Source organism: Rosa rugosa, chromosome 2 (genome assembly GCF_958449725.1).
Source record: "Rosa rugosa chromosome 2, drRosRugo1.1, whole genome shotgun sequence".
NCBI lineage: Eukaryota > Viridiplantae > Streptophyta > Magnoliopsida > Rosales > Rosaceae > Rosa > Rosa rugosa.
This window is the reverse complement of record NC_084821.1, coordinates 59,536,988-59,559,454: the sequence shown is the minus strand read 5'-3', so window position 1 is coordinate 59,559,454 and position 22,467 is coordinate 59,536,988. Positions and strand designations below refer to the sequence as shown.

At 38.8% G+C, this 22,467-nt stretch overlaps 3 protein-coding genes across 5 annotated transcripts; 2 read left to right on the top strand and 1 right to left on the bottom strand.

Moving 5' to 3' along the window:
* Positions 1-2,598: 2,598 nt before the first annotated feature.
* LOC133728916 (protein PHLOEM PROTEIN 2-LIKE A1-like) lies at positions 2,599-3,979 on the top strand. Of its 2 annotated transcripts, XR_009856104.1 has the most exons (4): positions 2,599-2,743; positions 2,964-3,079; positions 3,205-3,658; positions 3,938-3,979. XR_009856104.1 is itself a non-coding variant. In XM_062156365.1 (3 exons), exons 1-3 carry the CDS (start codon positions 2,672-2,674, stop codon positions 3,575-3,577), a joined length of 561 nt encoding a protein of 186 aa, XP_062012349.1. In that variant the 5' UTR covers positions 2,599-2,671; the 3' UTR covers positions 3,578-3,979. The 2 variants fall into 2 exon arrangements, 1 of the variants encoding a protein (XP_062012349.1); XM_062156365.1 differs by having other exon boundaries at positions 3,205-3,979.
* On the bottom strand, positions 2,756-7,820 carry LOC133728914 (phosphatase IMPL1, chloroplastic). Of its 2 annotated transcripts, none has more exons than XM_062156363.1 (11): positions 7,336-7,820; positions 6,922-6,989; positions 6,610-6,743; positions 5,827-5,915; positions 5,664-5,721; positions 5,513-5,565; positions 5,032-5,130; positions 4,739-4,852; positions 4,402-4,503; positions 4,041-4,195; positions 2,756-3,060 (listed from the first exon to the last, which is right to left on the bottom strand). In XM_062156363.1, exons 1-10 carry the CDS (start codon positions 7,630-7,632, stop codon positions 4,097-4,099), a joined length of 1,113 nt encoding a protein of 370 aa, XP_062012347.1. In that variant the 5' UTR covers positions 7,633-7,820; the 3' UTR covers positions 2,756-3,060; positions 4,041-4,096. The 2 variants fall into 2 exon arrangements, with proteins under 2 accessions (XP_062012347.1, XP_062012346.1); XM_062156362.1 differs by having other exon boundaries at positions 2,756-3,065; positions 7,336-7,818.
* A 3,320-nt stretch (positions 7,821-11,140) lies between these two features.
* Positions 11,141-12,214, top strand: LOC133733250 (protein CYSTEINE-RICH TRANSMEMBRANE MODULE 6-like). The gene is made up of 3 exons (XM_062160897.1): positions 11,141-11,363; positions 11,648-11,894; positions 12,003-12,214. Exons 1-3 carry the CDS (start codon positions 11,330-11,332, stop codon positions 12,064-12,066), a joined length of 345 nt encoding a protein of 114 aa, XP_062016881.1. The 5' UTR covers positions 11,141-11,329; the 3' UTR covers positions 12,067-12,214.
* The last annotated feature ends 10,253 nt before the right edge of the window (positions 12,215-22,467 follow it).

The window sequence follows — 22,467 nt, the reverse complement described above, 5'->3', positions numbered from 1 at the left end:
ATTGACACAAATTCGCAGCTAGCAGACCCCTTCACCAAGGCCTTGTCAGTAGCAGCATTCCAGAAACATACAGCCAGCATTGGAGTTTTAGCTAATCTAGATGCTTAGGTTCAGTAGAGAGTTAATCCAGTTGGAGCAATTTAAATTTCTAAGGTTTTTGAGTTCTTGTATTTTTAGTTGTGATCTTTTGACTTTATTTATCACAACTTGTTTGTAATGACAGATTTTATTATTATCAATAAACTTTTGAGGTATTTCCAGTTATGATTTTGCTGCAGCTTTATTGTTTTATTTTGGAAATTATCATCTTGTTTTGAATATCATACTTGCTATCAGATGACTTAAATCATGTGAAGCATGATGTTAAGGTTCAAGCAATATTTTTTAAGCCATCAGTGTTCAGTAAATTTGCTTGAGTTTCTGGTTTTAGAAACATAAAGTAGGACCTAATATATGTTTACTTGTTGATACACATTAACATATATTGTATCACTTCTGGTTGAACATATGTAGATTGCAGAAGCTTGTGTTAGTGGTTTTGAAACTCTGCATTTTTGTTAAAATGTATACTGTTTCTTGCTCTACATAAGTAACTGTGATCTGACCATGTTGGAATGGATTTTCGATTTGAGTTTGTTATCTGGCGCGCACTTCAGTAAGTTAAGTAGGTTTTGATGTTCTCTGGTGCAAATCATCGAGCATGATATGTGTGAGTCCAAGGGGGAGATTGTAAGATCAAATATGGACATAACACATATCATCATAAAGTAATTGATGATTAGCTTAATATCAATCCTAGTTTAACATGGATACAAACAGTAAATCAATACTAGTAACTTAATGAATAGTGTATCAATTCATTAAGGATAGTAATCCATTGCTTAGTCGACAAGAAAGGCTATAAGTTGTGATACATTAGGAATCTAATAGTGAAACCTAAACCGACAAGGAATGCTTTAATGGGAAGCTTCTTGAGGTTTAAGTCTCATATATATACAGATGAATTGGTCCCTGATTACTACCACGACTATTGCATAAGTTCTGTCCATTGAGAAGCAAGTTGGTAAGTAACAGAAGACTATATTCAGTGATCGAGTTAAGCAGTTGCATAAGATGGAATCCATGACTGTTATTGCTGAAGGTAAGCCTTAATCCTATTATGATTGTTGTGCATATGTTGTGAGCATGTAACTATGGTTTTACATATGGATGTAACTGCAGCTAGGTTAACCTTGGCATGCAGCACTCCATTGGATACCAAAACAGATCTATCAAATACACAAAACTTTCCACCATCCATGCAGGTAACCACTCCTCCCAGCTTCCTCAACTATCTGCTCAGACTTGCAATAACAAATTGTATTAATAATTGAGCAAAATAGAGACACTGCCAAGTTTTAAGATCACAGTCTAAAAAATAATAATAATAATAATAAAATAAAATAAAAAATAATCCAGGTATCGGGAGGGTATGTTTGTGTACAAATCAATTGTTTCGATCATAGGATGCAAATATGGATTAAAAATTAAAATTATGCCACATGCCATAACAAATGCATTTTGAGAAAACAAAACATTACCAAAACACCAGAAGCCATATCCCATGGCTTGAGTCGATACTCCCAGTATGCTTCCACGATCCCAAGAGCTACATGGCACATGTCTACTGCAGCAGCACCGAGCCTTCTGACACCCTAAAAATTAGAGCAATGGGAATAATCAGGAGAAAAGGAAAAAATATTAAATAAATAAATAACTAGGTAACTTCTTAAACGTGAAGAATGGGGAGAGGGGGACAGAGAGGCAACGAGGAAAAAAGGTTACTCCTAAAGTCCTAAGGCTCTATTGATATAAATTTCAATACCCTGCTCACGTCAGTGAACTCTTTGAATAGTTCTATGTTCGTGGCCCCTGGATCATCATGCTCATAATCAAACCCAGTATCAAGAAGAGATCGTTCCACCTGAAATATGGAAGAGGGTGAGGCTGAAACCAGAAAGGTCCACGTGAATCTTTTGACCATTACAAAATGCTCCCCACCTATCATAACACAGATTATCACGCTTAGTTTAGGTGACAATTCCGCTTTTTAAATCAAATAAAGCAGGGATAGTACATCTTAGACCAATTTTTCATACCAGCACTCGCAGAAAAGATGCGAGTATTCCAACACACTGGGCCTCCGACAAACTCTACCTGAACATAATTGCTTTTCAAATAGAAGGGAACAAGGAAATATCGCATATGATCGACGCCTCCTTATCTCAAGAGTGAAAGCCTTTCAGCAGAATCGAATAAGGGCTTCTCTGATAGCAGCAAGTGCTTTCTGTTCTCATTCTAATGCTTTTCCTACGTGGTTGAAATTCCAACGTCCTCATCCCACGGCATGCTTCAGCTCGACATCACCATGAGAATAAACCGAAAACAAAGAACAGAAGAGGTTTACAACGCATCTTATCTTTGTTGTTTGTTCAGTTGCAAATTTCAACCCTCATCCTCGTCCAAACCAGAATTGCTTTACACACCTGGTTCTTAATATGAATTTCATCATGCATGACGTGCGTGCCAGGAAAATGACTAATGTAGCCCCGGCTTGCTATATATATATATATATAATATATTAAGTACTAGCAGCATGGGAACAGAAAAGAAGTGTACGTAACTTGAAGAGATGGGGACAGGGTGGTCACAAGATGAGGCCTCACAGTCGCAGCAGCTGAGTCCTGGAGAACCAAGTAACAAGGCAAGCCCTTCATAACTTTGAAAAATTTCATATTTATGCTTTTACACTGTGAAATTGTCTCATTCTTACTGAATTTCAGCTCCTAATCGATTTTGTGCGACTGTTAAACAAGCGCACCTCAGAAAAGAAATTTGAAATCAACCAACAAGAACATGAACAACATCACTATCAATTATTATTCTTTTTTCGAGTATTAGCACTATTACTGTTATTATTACAGAAGTACTGGGTTGACAAGAAGTCCAACAACTGCTTCATGGTGTATCCAAGGGATCTCACAATCACTTGGGCTGACGACAAACGTTACTGGCACTGGCCTTCCCTGGAAGAAACAAGGTACAATTAAACTTCAGTAAATATCAAGAAAAGTTACAAAAGGAAAAACAAATGTGATGTGTTGGTGACTAACTAATGTTAGGAGTTTTCTTCATATCAATTCCTAACTCTCAGTTTCCTTGCAGTAATGTCTTCATCGATGTCGCTGAACTGTTAAGGGTATGCTGGCTTGAAGTTCATGGAAAAATTGATTCCACAAAGCTGTCACCAGGAACTCTATATGAAGTAGTATTTATAGTGATGTTGAAAGCTGCAGCTTATGGATGGAAAGTTCCTGTCAATGTCAGCCTCACTCTCCCAGATGGTAACAAGCAAGAGCGTAAAGCTGATCTGAATAAAATCCCAAGAGAACAATGGACAGAGATACCAGTAGGCGAGTTTAGAGCATCACCAGGATTACTTGGGAACATTGAAATTTCGATGTATCAATATGATGATGGCGGGATATGGAAGAGTGGACTTTTGATCAAGGGCGTTGCCGTTCGGCCTAAAAGCTAAGAGGGTCTGCAACACTACGCTTATGAGCAGAGAGAGAAAATGTTCTGAGTTTATCAGCAAAAGCTGCAAAACTTCTTAGTGGTATGCATACATACTGCTTTTCAATAAAATCTAAGAACTTGCAATTTCTCAAGTTAAAAAAAGGTTTTTATGGCAAATGAACCATGAAAGTCATTACTAGAATGATTAATGAAGTTTAGCTCAGAGCTAGAACAATTCAAAGTTTTCTACTCACAAAAATATACATGAAAGGGTCAGAGGTGAATATTACATTACACTATTCACTGCCACTAGTCATAGGAATATGTAGAAGAATATGTAGCGTAATATGTTGTGCTGTATTATGTGCAATTTATGCAGCGTACATCTGAATCTAATTAAACTCCAAGACATACAATTGGATGGGAAGGGGGATTCATTCTTTAAATGATTACACAAAGAATTACTGGACAAGAGAGATCACCTTTCTTATGCTTCCAGCAGTCTTGGCCAAAAAAAAGTAGGTAATTCTCAAGAGCATCAAAGTTCTGTCATGTAATTTTCAGGCTTATACCACAATGAGAAATTAATTTCTTTGCTCTTCAACTTCTCAGTTGCTGGTGCAATCCTCTCCAAAAGCTGCATTTCACGAAAATTGAGTACATACAATCATTTCCTAACACTGCTACTAAATTCAATATAAATTTTCTTATTACTCGAAAATTAAAACTAAAGCACCACTCGAGAACTCTATGACAGACTTGCATTTCCACAAGCCACACACCAGAATCCTTTTCTCCTGGATTCTGAATATAGATTGTGGATATAACTGCAGATAGGCTAACCTTGGCATGCAGCACTCCGTTGGATACCAAAACAGATCTATCAAATACACAAAATTTTCCACCATCCATGCAGGTAACCACTCCTCCAGCTTCCTCAACTATCTGCTCAGAATTGCAATAAATTAATAATGGAACAACATAGAGACACTGCAAAGTTGTAAGATCACATAGTCTAAAAAATAAAAAATCCAGGTATTGGAAGGGTACGTTTGTGTGCAAATCAATGGTTATGATCATAGGATGCAAAAGAGAAACTTCTCAAGGCATGCCTCACCTAATGTGGATTAAAACTATGCAACATGCCCCAACAAATGCATTTTGAGAAAACAAACATTACCAAAACACCAGCAGCCATATCCCATGGCTTTAGTCGATATTCCCAGTATGCTTCTACGATCCCAAGAGCTACATGGCACATGTCTACTGCAGCAGCACCGAGCCTTCTGACACCCTAAAAATTAGAACAATGGGAATAATCAGGAGAAAAGGAAAAAAATATTAATTAAGTAAATAAATAGGTAACTTCATAAACGTGAAGAATGGGGAGAGGGGGACAGAGAGGCAGCGAGGAAAAAGAGTTGCTCCTAAGGCTTAAAGAAAATAGCTTAGGAGTGATATAAATGTCAATACCCTGCTGACGTCAGTGAACTCTTTGAATAGTTCCATGTTCGTGGCCCATGGATCATCATGTTCATAACCAAACCCAGTAACAAGAAGAGATCGTTCCACCTGAAATATGGAAGAGGGTGAGCCTGAAAATAGAAAGGTTTCACCTTTACAAAGTAATGAAAGTATGCCTACATATTCAGCAAGTCCTGCTAAAATAATTGCATACGTCCAAAGATTAATTACTCCCGACACTTTGAAGATCGATACTTATTCTCATACCAGAGGGCAGTGGCTACTTCCAGTTGGGACACTTCTTTACTAAGACAGACCTATATTTTCTTCTCTTTCAAATTATCCAACAACACATTCTCAACAATTTAATACTGCAAATATTCTAGGAGGACAGATATTATCAGAATTTAGATACATCCATCGACCACAACATATATGATTTGTTTTAACTAACAATTCCAACTCTTATATTTATGAAACAATTACTTACCTTATCCGTTTGACTCACGTGAATCTTTTGGCCATTACAAAATGCTCCCCCACCTATCATAACACAGATTATCACTCTTAGTTTAGGTAAAAATTCCGCTTTTAAAATCAAATAAAGCAGGGATAGTACATCTTAGACCAATTTTTCATACCAGCACTAGCAGAAAAGATGCGAGTATTCCAACACATTGGGCCTCCGACAAACTCTACCTGAACATAACTTAAAAGACCGGAGTATTATTTTCCCATTACAGTATGTGAATATATGCAATCTGCAAATTACAAGCCAGAATACAATTTGGTATAGATCAGTACCACAGCAGCAGCAGCAGGTTTTCCTCGAAATAGAACTCCCACAGAAACTGCAAAGCTAGGGTAACCATGTGCAAAATTTGTCGTTCCATCTACAAAGATATCAAACATTAGCTAACACAAAACTAAGATACGGAAATTTCAGGTTCCTACTATAAAACCTATTTGGATTGCAGAGGGTCAAAGTTATCACTGACCACCCAAGAGGTCTTTCCATACTTGGAGTCACTAGAAAGTCCATCTCTGAACTTCCATTTACAAATATAAAAATTTCTGAGGTAAGAATTTCAAAGTCTTGAACAATTTGGCAAGTGATTTAGTGCAGACCATGCTCCAACACATAAGAAGGCTAAGCTTATGCAGTCTTAAAGAAGCATTCCTATACCAGACAATCTGACACAATAAGGATTAGAATACTTCTACGAGCTACAGGACATGTCTCCCTGTTTTCACAGGATAAAACACTTCCACATCCCTTTTTTTAGCTACCTGTTTATAAATCTAACTCAAGTACCGAAAAAAAAAAAATTATCCTGAGAATAGTTCATGGTCATGAATATCAGAACAAATGGACAATTATCCACTTTAGTCATTCAACTGGGCTTTAGAACCGCCACAAGGAATACAAGCTTGTAAAAACCAATTATGCCAGTAAACTTGTACACCAAAAGCCAACATGTAAACAGGTGTATATGTATAAATGTCAAAACATACTATATCAATCCCCATAAGAGTCTAATCATAATAAACAGAAACTCCGATAGTCACATCTTAAAAGGTACGAACCTAATGGATCAATGCACCACAGATAGTCAGAAGATGTATCTCCAATAATTCCACCCTCCTCTCCAAGAATAAGGTGATCTCCAAAGTTCTTTTTCACAACTTCTAAAATTGCTGCTTCACTCTTTTTATCTGTGCTGCAAATAATTCGTATATAACATCAAAACTCTGTCTTGGGTGTTATACTTCTTGACTATGATAACCGAATCTTACTTCAGAATAAATATTCAACCTTTACATGCAAAAAAAGTATTATTAACAGCATCAAAACATACACCCCATTTGCAAAATAAAGCATGTTGATGAAACTCTTACTCAGTAACCAGGTCAGTAAGTCCCTTATAGGTAATATTACGAGGCTGATTAACAGCATCCATCACAACCTGAAGTGAAAACATAAACAGATAACATAAGCTACAATACGAGTTCAAAAAGTTCATGACTTGGAAATTAACATTTGGAGACTTTCATTGCCATACATGGTACACAACAAATTATCACAGTAAAAAGAAAAAAAGCACTGTAGACCAATAATCTGTACAAAAAGTCACATACACAAGATCAATTTTTTCTTTTTCAATTGGGTACCCTCAAGTTCAAATATTTGAATGGCCCACATTGATTGAACAAGAAAAGATGCAAATGTGATTTGGGTTCTTCTAAATTTACAGAATTCAAGTAATGCAGGCACATTCAGACTAGCACAAAACAGAGACAGAGAGAGCAAACCTCAGCACCAGTCTTAGCAGCCTTCTCAACAACTTCGATGAGCTGACTAGCTGGGATGGGCCCAACTGATTGGGCACCCACCTTCACATACTGCTTCTGATTTGGAATTTCAGATAGCACAGCTTTGGTGCAGAGAGTTCTTGTTGGTTTGGAAATTGAAAGTCCAAATCTTTGAGACCCATGCTGCCTTGAGTTGAGGGAAATAGAGTGGCTTGGTAAACTAGGGGGTAAAATTGATCTGGGTTTTTGAGAAAATCTCAGAGCAAAGTTTGTAGAGAAGACCAGGGACCTGCCCATTTTGAAATATGAAGGAAGGGAGATTAAGGTGTTGGTACTTCTTACTAGTTCTGTTTGATTATGAGGTCTTGGATTCTTAGCACTATGGCAGTGGATCCTGCCACGAATTTTGTTATGGTATCAATCAGATGATGATGGGGGAAGCATCTTTTTGTGTTCCACATACTTTGGACAGTACTTGCATCTTTCCCATTTTTAACTTTTACCTTCTAATATTTTTACTTGCTGTAATTATTTTTTCGACCGTTTACTCAATTTAAACCCAACAAATGCTTTAAAAGTAGAAATACAATTTTAGGTTCAACTCATTTATTAAATTACAATGTGCCACTATCTATCTCTCCTACCCTAACAGCAACGACGTCGTCTCTCTCTCTCTCACGACGACGCGGGCTTGGTCGCCGGAATAGTGCCCGTCATCATCTCTGCAAATCCCTCCGATGATTCTCTTTTGTCTCTGGTTTGATCCTCACCAGCGAAAATTCTCAATCCAATGGAACCACAAAGCCACTTCCTACTCCCCAACTCCACCTCGTCGGAGTTATCAGATTCATCACCGGAGTCAATGACGTCAGTCACACTCGGCCGAGTAATGGCCTCTCTCCTCTCCGCCCACCCCCAAAAGCTACACGACGCCGTTTCGCGACTCTCTCCTCTTCCTCTCAACTCCACCGGCCATGTCTCCGTCTCAGGCTCGCTCAACAACTCCCTCCACCAGTACCTAAACGACGCCGCTCGGAGAAACGAGCCTCTCGATGAAATTCTCATCCCTATGCTCAATAATGTACGCAATTCCATTTCTTTTGCATTGTTCATAATCCAGATTGCTGCTAAATTCGTATTCTTGATTGTTGTTATTATTTTCGAAACTCAGTCATTGAGGAACAAGGACTCGAAGCACGGCGGCCAAGCTATGGTGGTTTTGAACAGGCTATTTCAACACGGTTTCTTTTCGAAGCTATTGTCATGGCTCTGCTAAGAGTGATTTCGATGAAGGATGATCGGTTTATTGTGCTTGCTTGACTGCTGTACTTTTACACGTGTTGTATTGGAGTATGCATGAGTGCTCTGTTACTCAATTTCCGATGACCTGGTAACAAAACCTAAGTTTCTGAAGCAAAAAGAAGTTTGTGAATATTTAAATATGTTACTGGTGGGTAGCAGTTGGGTTAGGGGTGAGGTTGGAGTCTTTTGTTCCATGTTCTTGTATATAAAAGTATCAGTGTAATCTTGGTCTTTAGTCTATCCACTGTTGCTGTATTAGTTTAAGAATGATTTATAATGTGAATTGCTGTAAGCCCTTGATTTTTTTTTTTTTTTTCCAAACATTTCATGGGAAAAAAGCAAATAGCAATGGTTTATGGATTTCGATTATTTTAAAGTAATTTAAAGCTTCTATTGCCTCTAATAAAACATTATTGGCCCCCAATAAAACTTTTTATTGGGGGGCAATAAAAGTTTTATTGCCCTCCAATATTAGTTTTATTGGAGGCCAATAATGTTTTTATTGCCCCTCAATAAAAAGTTTACTTGGGGGCAATACAAGACAATAAAAGTCTTCGGTGACTTATGAGATCCCCGACAATCTCTTAGGAGACTTCCAACGAAGTCCGGCGATCGGTGATCGGAGACCGGATTCTGACGACCGGTGATCGGAGTCCGGCGATCGGTGACCGGAATCCGATAAAGTTTCCGATGATTCTCTCCAAGTGACAAAGGGAGGAAGGGTAAAATTGTCTTAAAAATAAACAAAAAACAATAAAAATAAAAAAAACATTAATTGGGTATTAGGGCAAAGAGATATGTAATTTATTGGGTAAGTGGGCAATCTTATAAGATGTTTGAGTAAGTGGGGTTAGTGTAGCTTAAATTTGAGTAAATGGACATTTTCCCTTTTTTCTTTTCTTTTTTATATTTTTTGTTTTTGATGACTCTTCAAGTAGTGGCACATTGGGAATGAAGTGAAAATTCGAATATATAATCTATCGGTTGGGTACGTTAAAATTTGAAAACATGACTACTAATTTATAGTTGACACGATAAATTAGAATATTCATCTATTATATTAAGCAAATTCTTACTTTCCATGGATAAATTTTTGAAATTCTTACTATGCCCTTTATTAATTGAATTGTTTAGAAAATATTATATTAGAAGGCTAAAATAGTAAATAAATCAAATCAGTTATTTTCTCAAGAAATGACAGAAAGATAATGAAAAAATTCCCACGCTTGAAACCGTTATGCTACCTTCAATTTTTTCTTTTGAAAAATTTCACCTTTTTTTGTCACATAAAATTTCACTTTTTCTTATTTCAAAAAAAGAAATTTCACTATTTTTTTTTTTGGGTAATTATATTTACACATTCCTTTTTTTTAAATACACATACCAATCTCTCACCATTTTTTTGCAAAAATTAAATCCCCATAATGCCCTAAGAAACTGAGAAACAAAACCAGGAAAAAAAAAAGATGGCGGAGGGAGGTTGCGAACTGGTGGGGTTGGGAGTATAGGATAGTATGAGAATCAAAGCTTTGACTTCTCCTCCACCTTTATTTTTCATCTAGCCAATTTTCTCTAAACCTTCTTAAAGGTTTATCTCTTAAAGCTGTGAACTATATATACCAGATCTTGTGTTGATCTTTTAGTGATTAATTCACAATGGGAATCCCAATTTGGGGAACATGGAGGTGTATCATTGTCGGGGCAAAATAGGAACTTACAGGTACAAAATACAAACAAAAATTTTGGGGTTGTGTATCCAACATCTAACAATGTGTAAATAAAATTTCTTTTATTTTTTATTTTTTATGAAAATAAATTGGTAAATGCGAAGAGCATGTCAAGAGGCTATAAGTAATAATTGTATAATAAAAAATCAAGCATAACTATATATCTCAAGTCTTTAACAAACATTGTTCATTCAAATTTCACAAGACTAAGTAATCTTAGAGGTGCATGAAATACATTTTTTTTCCCTTTTTACCTATTCTTTTGTTCAAAATGGGCATGCAAAAACCATGTGACCTGATTCAACACAACACAAAAATAGAGGCCCAGGTATATGCATATGTGCATATACAGAATATAATAGTTCTAAGGACTTCAAAGAAATTTCAGCTTCACAAAACAATTCCAAGGAGAACTACAGAGCATTTGGTCTTTGATGCGTATGTACACATCATTCCTACTCATCTAGAAGACAGAATGCAAGCAATTCGTCTTCTCTTGACGACTTGTAAGATATTAAACAAAATATTCTTGCACACTATCTAGAAGTAAAGTAGCAATTACATAACGCTTTGAAATCAAACACAGAACCTTCTACTTGACTTTGAAAGCATCAACTACCAAAGAAACCCAGTACGCCACGTGTCACGGCATGATAGGTTACACGCTCATAGAAAACCACTAGAAGAGAAATTGTTTCGAACCCACATGTACTTTAAGGCCATAAATTAATCTTTCATCATCATCCTAATATTCTTTGTATATCCACGCGTTTTAATTACGGCCGCCATGTCTGAAAAATCTATAAGACTCTGCATCTAACCATCTATTTTCTAAGCTTTTTGTATCTGCTTCCCGCATTAGAAACATTACTATCGACCAAAGTTATAAAACACTCTCTATCTTGAGCCTATCATTTCACTTCAATCCATTTTTTTTGCCAGAGTAATCTTAAGCTAGTCATACCATGAATCACTACAACCAGCATCACCAGGCTGAAGGTAAATTACTGCCATGACTTAATGTCTGTTTATCTGATTTAGTTGGTTCGTTTGATCCATATTAAGTTGTATGTTGAAGTAAATTGATATTGGGATGATATACTAATTAGTGTTTAGTTTGGAGCAATTACTCTGTTCTGTATGTAATGAGTCTATGAACTCAAACAGCAAGTACAGTCTCAAAAGATAAAACTAGTATGCATCAAAAAAGTACTTACAAGTTGGTTGTTTCATAAATAATTAATTTGTTCAACATTAATTTTGGTGTACTAATTAAATTTCAGGAGTATATCCACCACCACCAACCTCATACCCTCCACCGCCAGCCGGGGCATATCCTCCTCCAGGGCACGCTTATCCTCCGCCACCAGTTCAAGGATACAATCAAGGTCCTTATGTTGTTCCACCACCAGTTTCATACCCCATGAAAAATAATGGACCAGCTGAGGGATACCCCGAAGGCCCTCAACAATCAGCTCCCTATAGGGGCTATAGGCACAAGGGAAAAGGCGGCGGATTTTGGACCGGATGGTAAGCATTTTCGACACCTGAATCAATCATTGTCCATTGATGCTTCAACAAGATACATAGAAATAATATTTGCTTATATACTTACAAATTATGATTTTTGTGTTGCAGTTGTTCTGCCATGTTTTGCTGCTGCCTCTGCGATTTGTGCTGCTTGCCTTGCTCAATCTTTTAATTGTTCGCAGGGTTGTAAATTCATTTGTATCCGATTCATGCCGCTGTCTCAATAACGTTCCCTCATATTTATGTTGATCCCTTTTCATACATTGAGATCTTATCTTGTGTGTAAAATCCTGTCATAACTAATAGAAATATGTTGCATATATACTTTGCCAATCACGGTAATACTTTATCTGGGTTACACTCCGATCAGCACAAGTATGACGCTAGACATGTACAAGGCGAAAGCTGATTGGTTTTTGCTACTTCACGTTTGTTTACTATCGCAATCATGATAATAAGGCAAAACAGATCGAAAATAAATCCATGAGAATTAGTAAACGCTACGCCGCTACCAATGGAAATCCTATGTATTCTTATTCCAACTTCATATAGTTTTTTTTTTTTTTTTTTTTGACAAGAAGAAAGATTTCATTAATCCATGACTAGAACCGCACATATATACAATAGATATTTATATACTTGCGACCTAAATAAGTGGCCAAATAGTTAAAACGAAAACTATTATCATTCACTAGTACAATGAAACTCGTTTATTCAGCCTACTAACTAAAACCTAGTCTCGCCACACTTAAAACCAAAAAAGATGTATATTCAATAGTCAATGTACTCAACTGTGGTACATCTGATACTTTTCGATAAATTACAAAGAAAACAAATGATAGTTGTAGGCAAAGAAGCATAGGAGTAACCCCAACAAACTGACCACCTACCCCCAAAACCATATAGACTAAGTAATGAGTGAGGGTCATGCAATTTTGGAGCAGTGTAAGCACAAAACCCGACCCAATATAAGCCATATCCAAAGCCCAAGTAGGAATGGTAATGGGGCGGGTTGGGGATGGGGATCACAATACCATCCCCATCTCCGGGGTCATTCTCCACCCCCATCCCTGCCCCAATCTCCAATAAAAATATATTGGGGATTCCCCATCCCCACTGGGGACTCCAAACCCACCCCAAATCACCAATAAGAATTTAATAAACAAAATAATTTTTTTCTCATATTGTCTTTTTTAAAATCAAAATCTACAACAAATAAAATTAAAACATAATTAAATTCATAAATTATAATTCAGTGACCGCAAAAGGCAAAACACCATTAAAACAAAAGTGTAGCCATTAAAGTAAAGTAGTAAATGTATATATTTGTGATTTATATTATAAAAAATGAATTCATATATATATATATATATATATATATATATATATATATATATATATATATATATCAGATCGCCTCGCTCTGAAATTAAAGTGCGAGGTTGGAGTTTAGGGTCACTTTTCGGTCGCATATCCACATCTCGACCGTTCAGTTTTTAGGTACTAATGTATAGATCATCTCTGCAAAATTTCAGCTAAATTGATAGTCGTTAAGGTATCTAACCCGCTTAAACCAATGGACGAACTGAATCTGTCAAACCTGAACCGTACTAGCTTTAAGGTAGTTATCAATGCCTTAACGACTATCAATTTAGCTGAAATTTTGCAGAGATGATCTATACATTAGTACCTAAAAACTGAACGGTCGAGATGTGGATATGCGACCGAAAAGTGACCCTAAACTCCAACCTCGCACTTTAATTTCAGAGCGAGGCCTCGCTCTGGATAGGATCTGATATATATATATATATATATATATATATATATATATACGGAGGCGTTCCAAAGAGGACGTCCGCACTTTCGCTAAAGTGCGGACGGCGCTGCTGCTGCTCGGCTCGGGGCGCGACGGAGCGGCGGGGGTTGACGGAAGGACGCCAGGGGTCGGGCGGAGCCGTCTGCAGTCGGTGGAGTCACCGGCGACGTCGTTGGAGGGCTGCCCAGAAAACCTGCAGTTGCAGGTCGGGTTGCTGCCCAGAACCTGCAACCCCGACCTCCTCCGACCTCGAACGCTGCCCAGAACAGTCCGAGATGCCTCCGGCCTCCCTCCTGCAAGTCGCGCGCCGCCGCCTGGAACGCCTCCGCTGCGTCGCCGTCCGCACTTTAGCGAAGTGCGGACGTCCGCTTCAAAACGGGCCTCTATATATATATATATATATTATTGGGGCGGGTTTGAAGATGGGGATCACAATATCATCCCCCCCCCCCCATCCCCAATCTTAGATAGCGGGGATTGGGGATCCCCATTTGTCCCCAAATTCTCCCCCCATTAGGGGCGGGTATCCAACGAAGCTCCGCCCCGCTGGGAATTTTTGCCATCCCTAAGCCCAAGCTTTGGGTTTTGGGGAGCCTAATCCATCAATTGTCCCAACCATGACGGGAACAATTCCTAATGGCCTGAGTTGGAAAAAGACCAATACCGACCTGATAGCAAGCTCCGACAACCACCATGTCCAGCAGCCGCGACGTTCTCTTCCTGTAGCCCATGTTACCATCCAACCATGGCCGACAATCCGAACAAACTCTGATCGATCAAAGTAGAACGACAACCCAACAAATGAGGCCCACGTGATAAGAGCTTTCTTTTCCACCATGTCATTGAATCCGGCAAGCAAGTTGCTCCCAGCGACCAGGAAATTGTTAACGACCAATGTCGTCGTGGAAAAACTTACTTATAACAGCTAGGGTTTGAGGAGAGACGAAGAGCTCTGTTCCTCATAGTTTACGTGCAAATATCTATAATAAATTCTGATTTCCATATAGTTAGTAAATAACATAACAGAAAATAACATCATATTTGAAATTCAGCTATGTCATGGTCTTATGAATTTATAGAATTGTTACAATGTGTCTAAACTTGTAGAACACTGAATATCAAATGATTTTTTTTTTTTTTATGAATTTGCTTGTTTGTTGACTTTAAAAAGAAAGAATTCATTAAAGATTCGGTATTCCATCAATAAGAACATGTTCTAAAAATCATGTTATGTGAGGCTCTAATTATGAAGACTATTAAAATGAGAACTTCATGAGGACTTTCTAATCAACGGTTGTGAGACCCACTTTTCGATCACATTTCGACAAATCAACTATTAGATGTTTAAATATTTATCAGTAGATTATTTCTGCAAATTTTCAGCCAAATTGAAAATTATTAAGGCATTCATAATCGTAATTTTTCATTTATGAACATGAAAAGTTCGGCATTTAACAGATTTAGTTCGTTCATTGATTTGATTTAATTTGGTACCTTAACGATTAGCCATTTGAAAGAAAATTTTCAAAAATGATCTACTCATGCGTATATAAACATATAACGGTTGATTTGCCGAAATTTAATAGAAAAGTGGGTCTCACAACTGTCGATTAAAAAGTCTTCATTTTCAAAGTTCATTAAAGCCTCTTCCATAGTAATAGTTTGAGATTAAGAAATATGTAAATCCGAATAGAATCTACAAACGTAAGAACTATAAGATATGCGAGTCTGTCTCTCTCTCTCTCTCTATTTGATGTTTATAAATTTGTACTCATCCAGAAGAGTATGTCAACACATTTTTGTACGTCTTTTCTTTTTAAACAAACTTGCACCCCTCTAGAAGAGAAAAGTCGCAAACTGCAGAGTACTGTTTCAGTGTTTCTCCGTACCTTCCTCATCAGCTCCCATAATCAGCTTGAAATGAAGCAAGAACTTTCTTCTTTTACTCATACAACGTCAACTCAGCGGACTAATCTCCCTGATATTTGTTCTGTATCTACGCGTTTCAATTCATTATATATGTATGATATATTTTTCCAAGCTCTTTAAATTAAGCAGATACAAATACACTGATTATCTCTCTAAACTTAATTAAGTCTATCACTCATCAATTCAATCCATTTCTCCTGTCATATCGATCTTCGATTGGTGATACCATGAGTCACTCAACCCATAACCTCCAGGCTCCAGGTAAATATTACTAGCATGATGATTCTGTCTGTTTATCTGATTTAGTTAGTTAGTTAGTTAATGCGATCCACTTGATATGTGAGTTAAAGTAATACTGTCATGAAATTTCTCATTACTGCATAATTTAAAGGTTGATAAAATCACTCTCTATAAACTCAAAACACAGTACATAAATAAGTTTTTTTCACTTCCAAGTTCCAAGTCCCACCAAGGTTCTAAATCTCTGCGATATTTTTGATATATCCCCCGATATCTCCTTTTTTCGACGGACCGATATATCTAGGGGGGTAAATATTTTATCTGTCACCGTTTCTGCGAAATTTCTCCGACATCGTTAAATATCCCCGATATATTAGATATTTGCGATATATCCCGATAAAGTGAAGAAATATCTGTAAAATTTGAGGTAAAAATAAAAAAAAACTCAGTAATTCTCTAAATGAAAATCTATGTGAAGAGAGATTTCCTAAAGGCAAATTTGAGTGAGGAGAAATCCCCTCAAGGTGAATCTAGGTGAGTAGAAAATCCCCTCAAGGCGAATCTAGGTCTAGTAAGACAAGATTACCAACCGTAGATCGTGATAAGAACTCTCAGTTTAGTAGAAGTGCAAGATTTCAATTTCCAAAACAATCGAGAGGCGGTAGTAGCAGTCAACAACCGCAACAAGTTGATCGATCAAAAACCTATCGGTACTCATTTCCTGAGCCTCCAGCAGCAATGCCATCAAAAGATAGTCGATCAAAACAAAGCACAATTAAATCATTACTAAAAGGTGGTAGAGAACTATTGGCAACAATGGTGTCCAAATACCACATATATGATGCTGTCCCTTTTAACAAAGCTGATTCTCCACATTTCCAAAACATGTTGACTACAGCTGGAAGCGGAACAGGTGGTGGAGGTGAAAGATATGAATATGGACAATCTTCTGTGGATGGAGGATTCCAATTTACCTGTGAAGGTAATTTTGATCATGCCACTCAAGATGAAGACCACGGAGTGAGAACAGTTGGTCATGGTGCTCAAGAGAAGACCCGATATGGGAGGAGGACTAGAGGTGCAACTGATGATCAAAGTACCCCATCTGATGTTTCTTCAATTGCCTTAAGTTTTGACTCTATCAGTTTAGGCACAGAGCGCAGTGGGATCTCAAATGAATCTCATGAAGGTAACAATCAATTTGGTTATGATGCTTATGGATATAATCAATATGGAGAAGTATATGATCAGTCATCTAGTTGGGTTCATCCTTATTATCCCCTTATAGGGGAAACAGTCAGCAGCTCTAAAGAGATCTATAACTATCATGTTCATCACTACAATTCGCACTATATGGGTCATATGTCTTGGTCTGATTATTGCATTTTCGTAGACCAGCGAGCGGCTTTTCAACCGCCTAGAGTCTCTTTTTGGATGTAGATGAAGTTGACATTCATATGTATTTATATGTAGTTCTAAATTTCTAATAAATTGACTTTTTTCAAAAACGATATTTTCGTACACTGTATCCCCGATATATCCGATATCTCTCTTTTTCAAAGTACCGATAGATATGAAAATACCGATATTTAAAACCTTGATTCCAACTATAAAATTTAGCAGTGAAACTAGTCTGCCTCAAAAAAGTGATTGCCATATTGTTCCAGACCTCGCTTCTTTTCTTCTTTTAATTTCTTCATGATCCAGTATATATATCAACATTAATTTTGGTGTACCAATTAATTGAATTCCAGGAGTACATGCACCAGCAGTAGTTCAAAGATACAATCAAGGTCCTGAAGGTCGCCAACAATTAGCTGATCCCTTCCATCATCACCGGCATGAAGGGGGATTCTGGACCGGATGGTAAGCATTTTCGTACTACCTTAACTAGTTTTTCTCGATTATTCTATTTGTTGATCAACTTATATATATATGCTTCAAGAAAACATATATATAGAATCAATATTTGCTATTAATTAGGTACTGATTTTTGTGTTGCAGTCGTGATGTCATGGTTTTCTGCTTCCTCTGCGATCCGTCGTTACTACGGAAATGGCTTACAAACTACATGCTTGATCCACGACCAAAGAAAAGAACTGAGGATCTTCTGTGATATCAAAGATGCCCGAATTTGTTTGCGTTTAGGTTTTGAAGACCTTTGTGTTTTTTTTTTTTTTTTAGAGAATTGTCAACTCATTGCATTGATCAGCGAAATTACACATAATGACCCATCCCGGTGGGACTGTCAAAAGAGTCACTACCTAAGTAATTCAACCTTTTTAAAGACCATGAAGCTCAGCCAAAATCTACCCTAAAATGTCCTAGAAAATCAAAGGGCCAAGACATTCCGAGTATTTTTGGCGACAAATCTCAGAGAGAACCTACGAATTCATTCCCCATAGGAGAATAAATTCTTACATAAAAATAACTAAAAGGAAAAAAATTCAGCCAAGCAGCCCAGCTGTCCCACAGACCAATCAGAAGCCCAAAAGAATGGGAAACCCTAGCACTAGGCCCAGAAGGGTTCCAAGCCCAACTAGACCTGCTAAGGCCACCCAAACTCATGGGCACCCAAATCAAGTACGGCAGCACACCAGACCGCCTCCAGTTGACGACGCCGGACTGGGAGGTCAACCACCGCTGGTCGTCGCCATCGTCTTCGCTCCCAGCAGCAACCAACCCCTCTCCAGTACAGATCAGCGCTGCATCTGTTAGCCCAGCCGCGCCCTTGTACGGCGACCAGTCATCAGCCTCCGTCCCCGCCCAGCCGCCTGGCACAAAACGAAATCCCAAGGAGGCAGACCTCCCCCTGATGCTCCACTCCGCGCCCCGACGAGCCAAACCGTCCCAAACATCCCGGGTCAAGAAAGACCCGAGACCATTGCCGCTGCTGTGAATAGCCACCCGAGAAAGAAGCTCTTCATTGCCCCCAATTTTGAGAATCCGACGATGGGGAACCCCGCTATCCTCAATCCCCCAGCGACTAGACGAGAAGGAAACCTCATCTCCTCTAACCCAATTTGCAGAACCGCCGCCAGGAGGCCACGGCCTCCACCTACCTCTCAGAGAGAGTAACCTAGACATCTCAAAAAAAAAATTTAAGGGCAAATTACTGGTCACTCCCTCAACTTTTGGGGAGTCGACAGTTCAGTCCCTCGTATCATAATTTTAACAAATAACTCCCTATACATTCAAATCTCACACAATTTGGTCCAAAATGACCATTTTACCCCTAACTTTTTTTTTCTTTTCTTTTTTTTCTATCCTCTCTCTCACTTCCTCTTTTTTTTTTTCCTATCCTCTGTCTCTCTCTCTCTCCCATTCTGCACATTTCAAACCAAGACATAAACACCCATTCTGCACATGCAAACAACATCGCAGTATCACATAGCCAATCCAATTCCTCATCTTTCAAAGATTAACATCCGATTATCACCAAGTACAAAACTTTGATTCAAGGTCGGGATTATACCTTTGTAAATCTGAAATCAACTTCAATTGCCCCAAACTCAGTTCCTAGAACTCATTGCCGAGACGGGGATGGTGATGAACTGATGATTTTCACATCAACAACTCGACAAACTTCTCGATTGTTGACCTATAAGTGCAGTTGAGCAAGAGACGGAGCCCAGAAAGGCCGGAGTAGTCGGACGTTGAAGAACACGGCGGAGCCGTAGCTACCCAGAAACGTAAACCATCAAAACTTAATCCAATTCGAAAACTAATTACACAGACTTGAAGATTATGACGAGAGGAGTGAGTTTCATACCACATGCAACTTAATCGGTCGCCGGAAAACACCACAGAACCGTCGGAGCAGTCGCTGCTTCTCGCCGTCGATTCTCTCTCCAAACTTAACGATTTGACAAACTGAGACCGGAGATGTGACGACGACGAAGAGGTAGAGGTATTGGACTCGACAGATTTGGTCGACAAAAAGAAAGGTGTGGAAATGAAGCTTACTGTTTCTGGGTCTTGTCCGGATCTTGGTCAGCATCTTCTTCCTCATCTCCTGCTTTTGTTGTGGTTTGCTCCTCATTATTATTCGCCGCATGAGCTTCATTAGACGAGGATGAGATCGAAGAGGAGTTGGGTGTAGTAGGAGCAGTATTGGCGCTGGAGTTCAAGGCCTCAAAGTTAGTCCTACTCTCCGGCACTGTAGACGGCACCGTCGACGGTGATGGAAGCGCTTGTGTTTGATGCTGCTGCCGCCGAGGTGGCATCATCATCGTCATCAACGAGTCAGACGACATCGTTTGGGTCCCGAAATCAACCACAGGAGCGTAGTTCGTGTTGCCGAGCAACTCCATGAAACCCAGAAAACCCCTTTCGGGTTTTGAGTCGAAGAGGAAGTGAGAGAGATGATAGAAAAAAAAAAAAAAAAAAAGAGGAAGTGAGAGAGAGGATAGAAAAAAAAGAAAAAAAAAAAAAAGTTAGGGGTAAAATGGTCATTTTGGACCAAATTGTGTGAGATTTGAATGTATAGGGAGTTATTTGTTAAAATTATGATACGAGGGACTGAACTGTCGACTCCCCAAAAGTTGAGGGAGTGACCAGTAATTTGCCCAAAATTTAATAAACGAAGACCTTTGTGTTAGATGTGTTGGACTATTTGCTTGTTTGTTAAATTGTAAATTCAATTGTGGATAATAACAGAACTTGAAATTGACATAAAAAAAAATTAAATTTAAGTTGTGGTATAATTATATATTGGGGCCATTCCACTAAGTGATTCTTTTTTTTTTTTAACCAATTTGAGGGATCGATTATTAGACCAGTATTTTGATTATATATAAATATTTCCACCGTTCAGTTTTCAGGTCTATATAAATAAATCTCTTCTGCAAACTTTCAGCTAAATTGGTGACCATAAAGATATCGAACTACATTAAATAAATGGATGAACCAAATCTGTCAAATCTAAACCGTTCATGTTTATAATTGTAAATCAAAGTTTTGAATGTCTTAAGGATTATCAATTTGGCTGAAAATTTACAGAATTGATCTACTCATACAGGCCTAACAACTGAACAGGTGGAGATGTTGATAAGTGATCGAAAACTTTGTCAAATAATCAATCCTTAAAATGTCCAAAAAAAAAAAAAAAAGAATTCATCACTAGAAGGGTCCTAATTATATATTTATGTGTTCATGTATATCGTGTGAACTTGTTCAACTCACCGCTCGGGCTAACTCAATTTTTCTTTTGTCGACACTAATTTCCATAACTCAAGGCTTAAGACCATGGACTCGGCTTCTCTGCTTGGATTCTCTTTGCTATAATCTGCTTGGATATCAATGTGAGCTCGCCACGTCAGCACAACTCAATCCAAGGGCTATTAAGCTGACAGCACACAAAGAGAGAATCTCTCTCTAACGTTCTGAAATAGTACTTTAACGTCAACAAGTCCTCGACTCAATCCCTCTCTCTCTCTTGCTTCGCCCAATTTCCTCCTTATCCGCCAAGTACGTCCCCTTCAACTCCTCCGCAAACGACACGTCGTCCGAGTCCTACTCCCTCGACGAGGTCGTCTACCGCTCCCAGTCCGGCGGCCTCCTCGACGTCCAGCACGACATGGCTGCCCTCAAGAACTACGACGGCAAGTATTGGCGCGACCTCTTCGACTCCCGCGTCGGCAAAACCACCTGGCCCTACGGCTCCAGCGTCTGGTCAAAAAAGGAATGGGTCCTCCCTGAGATCAACAGCGACGACATCATCTCCGCCTTCGAAGGCAACTCCAACCTCTTCTGGGCCGAGCGCTACGGCAAAAAAGTCCTCGGCATGAACGAGCTCTGGGTCAAGCACTGCGGCATCAGCCACACCGGCTCCTTCAAGGACCTAGGCATGACCGTCCTCGTCAGCCAGGTCAATCGCCTCGGCAAAATGAACCTCCCTGTCGTCGGCATCGGATGCGCCTCCACCGGCGACACCTCCGCCGCCTTGTCCTCCTACTGCGCCTCCGTCGGGATCCCCTCCATTGTGTTTCTGCCAGTGAATAAGATCTCGATGGCCCAGCTGGTCCAGCCCATCGCAAACGGGGCTTTTGTGCTGAGCATTGACACCGATTTCGATGGCTGTATGAGCTGGGTTTGTAGAGGAAGTCTGATTGGAGGGAACTAGCAGAAGGTGAAAAATGTTGGAGGGAAACTTGAAAAAGCCTTAACGTCAACTATTTCAGATCGTTAGAGAGAGAGTCTCTCTTTGTGTGTTGTCAGCTTAATAGCCCTTGGATTGAGATGTGCTGATGTGACGAGCTTACATTGATATCCAAGCAGATTATAGCAAAAAGAATCCAAGCAGAGAAGCCGAGTCCCCCCATAGACTCATGTTGAATAGCCACGCCCGACCTTCAACTAAAATTTTGAGTTCATCAATGCATTACTCTCTTTATTTTTTAATGCAAACATGAGATTCTGATATTCTAAATTGAGAATTAAACAACCACATATCATCGTTTTGTGTTTGAGTCGGAGCCAATCATACAAACCTGAGAATTAAACCCGGTGACTGTTGAGCCTTTTTGTATGGGCCTCTACCTCAGACCCAAAAGAAACATGAGACCATTTATATATATAAACCATAAA